This window comes from Enhydra lutris, unplaced genomic scaffold (genome assembly GCF_002288905.1).
Source record: "Enhydra lutris kenyoni isolate GAN:26980312 unplaced genomic scaffold, ASM228890v2 scaffoldscaffold111, whole genome shotgun sequence".
NCBI lineage: Eukaryota > Metazoa > Chordata > Mammalia > Carnivora > Mustelidae > Enhydra > Enhydra lutris.
In genome coordinates, this window is record NW_019154195.1 from 281,765 (window position 1) to 283,863 (window position 2,099).

The 2,099-nt window shown below is 63.6% G+C and overlaps 1 protein-coding gene across 1 annotated transcript in view; it reads right to left on the reverse strand.

Annotated features, from left to right (window-relative positions):
* The window catches only part of LOC111139592 (calcium voltage-gated channel auxiliary subunit gamma 8), a 20,251-nt gene that overhangs the window by 626 nt on the left and 17,526 nt on the right, over positions 1–2,099 (reverse strand). Inside the window, exon 5 of the mRNA XM_022491919.1 lies at positions 22–511. Coding sequence (XP_022347627.1) covers positions 22–511 — 490 coding nt within the window. The remainder of the gene's footprint in view (positions 1–21; positions 512–2,099) is intronic.

Here is a 2,099-nt window from a genome sequence, read left to right on the forward strand (position 1 = left end):
AGAGGGGCCAATAACACACGGCCGCCGCCGCCACCGCCGCCGCCGGCCCCCGCCAGCCCCGCGGCCACGCTGCCCTTGGACGGGTCGCGGCTGAGCGTGTACATGGAGATGTCCGTGGAGGCGAAGCCCGGGCCCCCGGCGCCGCCGGGAGACGCGTCCCGCGACGGCGACGGCTCGCTGGAGCGGGAGCTAGAGCGGGAGCGGCGGCGGTAGCGGAAGCGGTAACTGGGCAGACGGAGGATGGCCGAGGGGCCGCTCCCGCCACTGCCGCCCGCGCCCCCGCCGGCCTTGAGCAGGTCCGAGCGAGACTGGCAGTGCGCCTCGCGGCTGCGCTCGATGTAGATGTTGACGGCCAGCACGCCGATCACCTCGGCCAGGATGAACGACAGCCCGCCGAAGTAGAAGGACCAGCCGTACGAGTAGTGGTTCTTCTTCTCCTCGTCCCGCTTCGGGCCCGGCTCGCCCGCGTTGGCCGAGATGTACACGATCACGCCGATGATGTTGCTCAGGCCTGGGCGGGGGACGGTCAGACGGGAGCCTGGAGGCCACCCCGGCCCCGCCCCGCCCCCGCCCCGCCCCCGCCCCGCCCCGCGGCCCAGCCCCGACCGTCCCGACAGTCTCGTCCCAAGTCTCTGACTCCTCCCGAGCTGGCCCACAACCCGCCCCGCGGTGGTCTAAGCTCCACCCCTCGGTGGTCTAGTTCCTGCCCCAAAGGAGCCCTGTCCAGTCCCAGGTGCTCTAACTCCTGCCGAGCTGGCCCAGGCCCCAGCCCACGCTGGTCTAATCTCCACTTAGGAAGGACATAAGCCCCGCCCCAAATGATCTCTGCGCGATCCCAGGTGTTCTAACTCCTCCTTGGCTAGCTGGGGACCATGCCCCAGCTGGTCCAGGCCCTGGCTGGCCCAGACCTTGTCACGGTCGGTCTAAACTCCTTCCCAATTGATCTAGACCCCAGCCCTAGAGGGTCAAAGCCCCCAGTCCCAGCTAGCCCAGGCTCCATCTCCTCTAGTCTGGTCAAAACCTGGCCCCAGAGGGTCCAGGCTCTGTTTGGTCTTGTCTAAACCCTGCCCGTGATGACATAATCCCGGCCTGGCTTTCCAGGCCCTACCCTGAGTAGTCTAACTCAATCTTTAATGTTATAAACCTAGGTTTTCTCCCGAGCCCTAAACTCGTTTAAACTGTTAATGTGGTAATTCCGCTGATTCTCTAGGCTCAGTCCCGTACTGATCTAAACTCTTACTTTCATGGTATCAATCCAGACTGGTTATCTAGTCTAGGCCCTACCCCTGCTGGTCTAAAATTCGCCCTTACTGAATCGGGGGGGCACCCCCTTGCTACCCTAAGCCCCGCCTCCAACTTATCAACCCCCGCCCCCTGCGGGTCCAGACGTGGCTTCTCCGCCGGTACCCCGCCTTTGAGTCCTCTGCCCCAAAAGGAGATCTTGACCCATCCCCAAAGCACCCCCTTCTCTTCATGCTAAATCCTCCCCCTTCTCTGGATTCTGTCCCCTAGCATTTCCCAGCACTACTCATTTCACGTAGAAAAGAAGGGAAGCCAGGGGTGCGGGGGGGGGGGAAGTGTGGGGAAGCCTCACTCGAAGTTGGTCTAGATGGTGTGCGAGGGCAAGCTCTTCTTGGATCAACCGGGGTTCACAAGGCCCCGCCCCCTAAAACAGGTTCCTCCCCTCCATCTGCCGCCAATGCCCTTTCTGCCTCTCGCGCTCAGTCCTCGGGATGCCAGCCCCGCCCCTCGATCCTCAAGACCCTAGTTGTCTCAAGGCCCCAGTTGTCTCGAGGCCCCACCCTTCTCCTAAGACCCGCCCCTTCCGTCTGCTGGACCGCGGGCTTCGGAACCTGAGCTCCCGGTATCCCCGATTAAGCGCTAGACACCTGTCAGTGCTGGCTTGTTCCCCCCAAAGACGGCGCAAAGGCGACACCTACCTTGCCCAGCGGGTGGCGATGGAGCTCAGGAAGAGCCTAGGAAGGCTCCAGGCCCCACCAGGCGCCTGGGGCAGGGTGGCTTTACAATCGCGCAGGCAGGCGCGCGCACGCACACACACACACACACACACACACACACACACACACACACACACACAC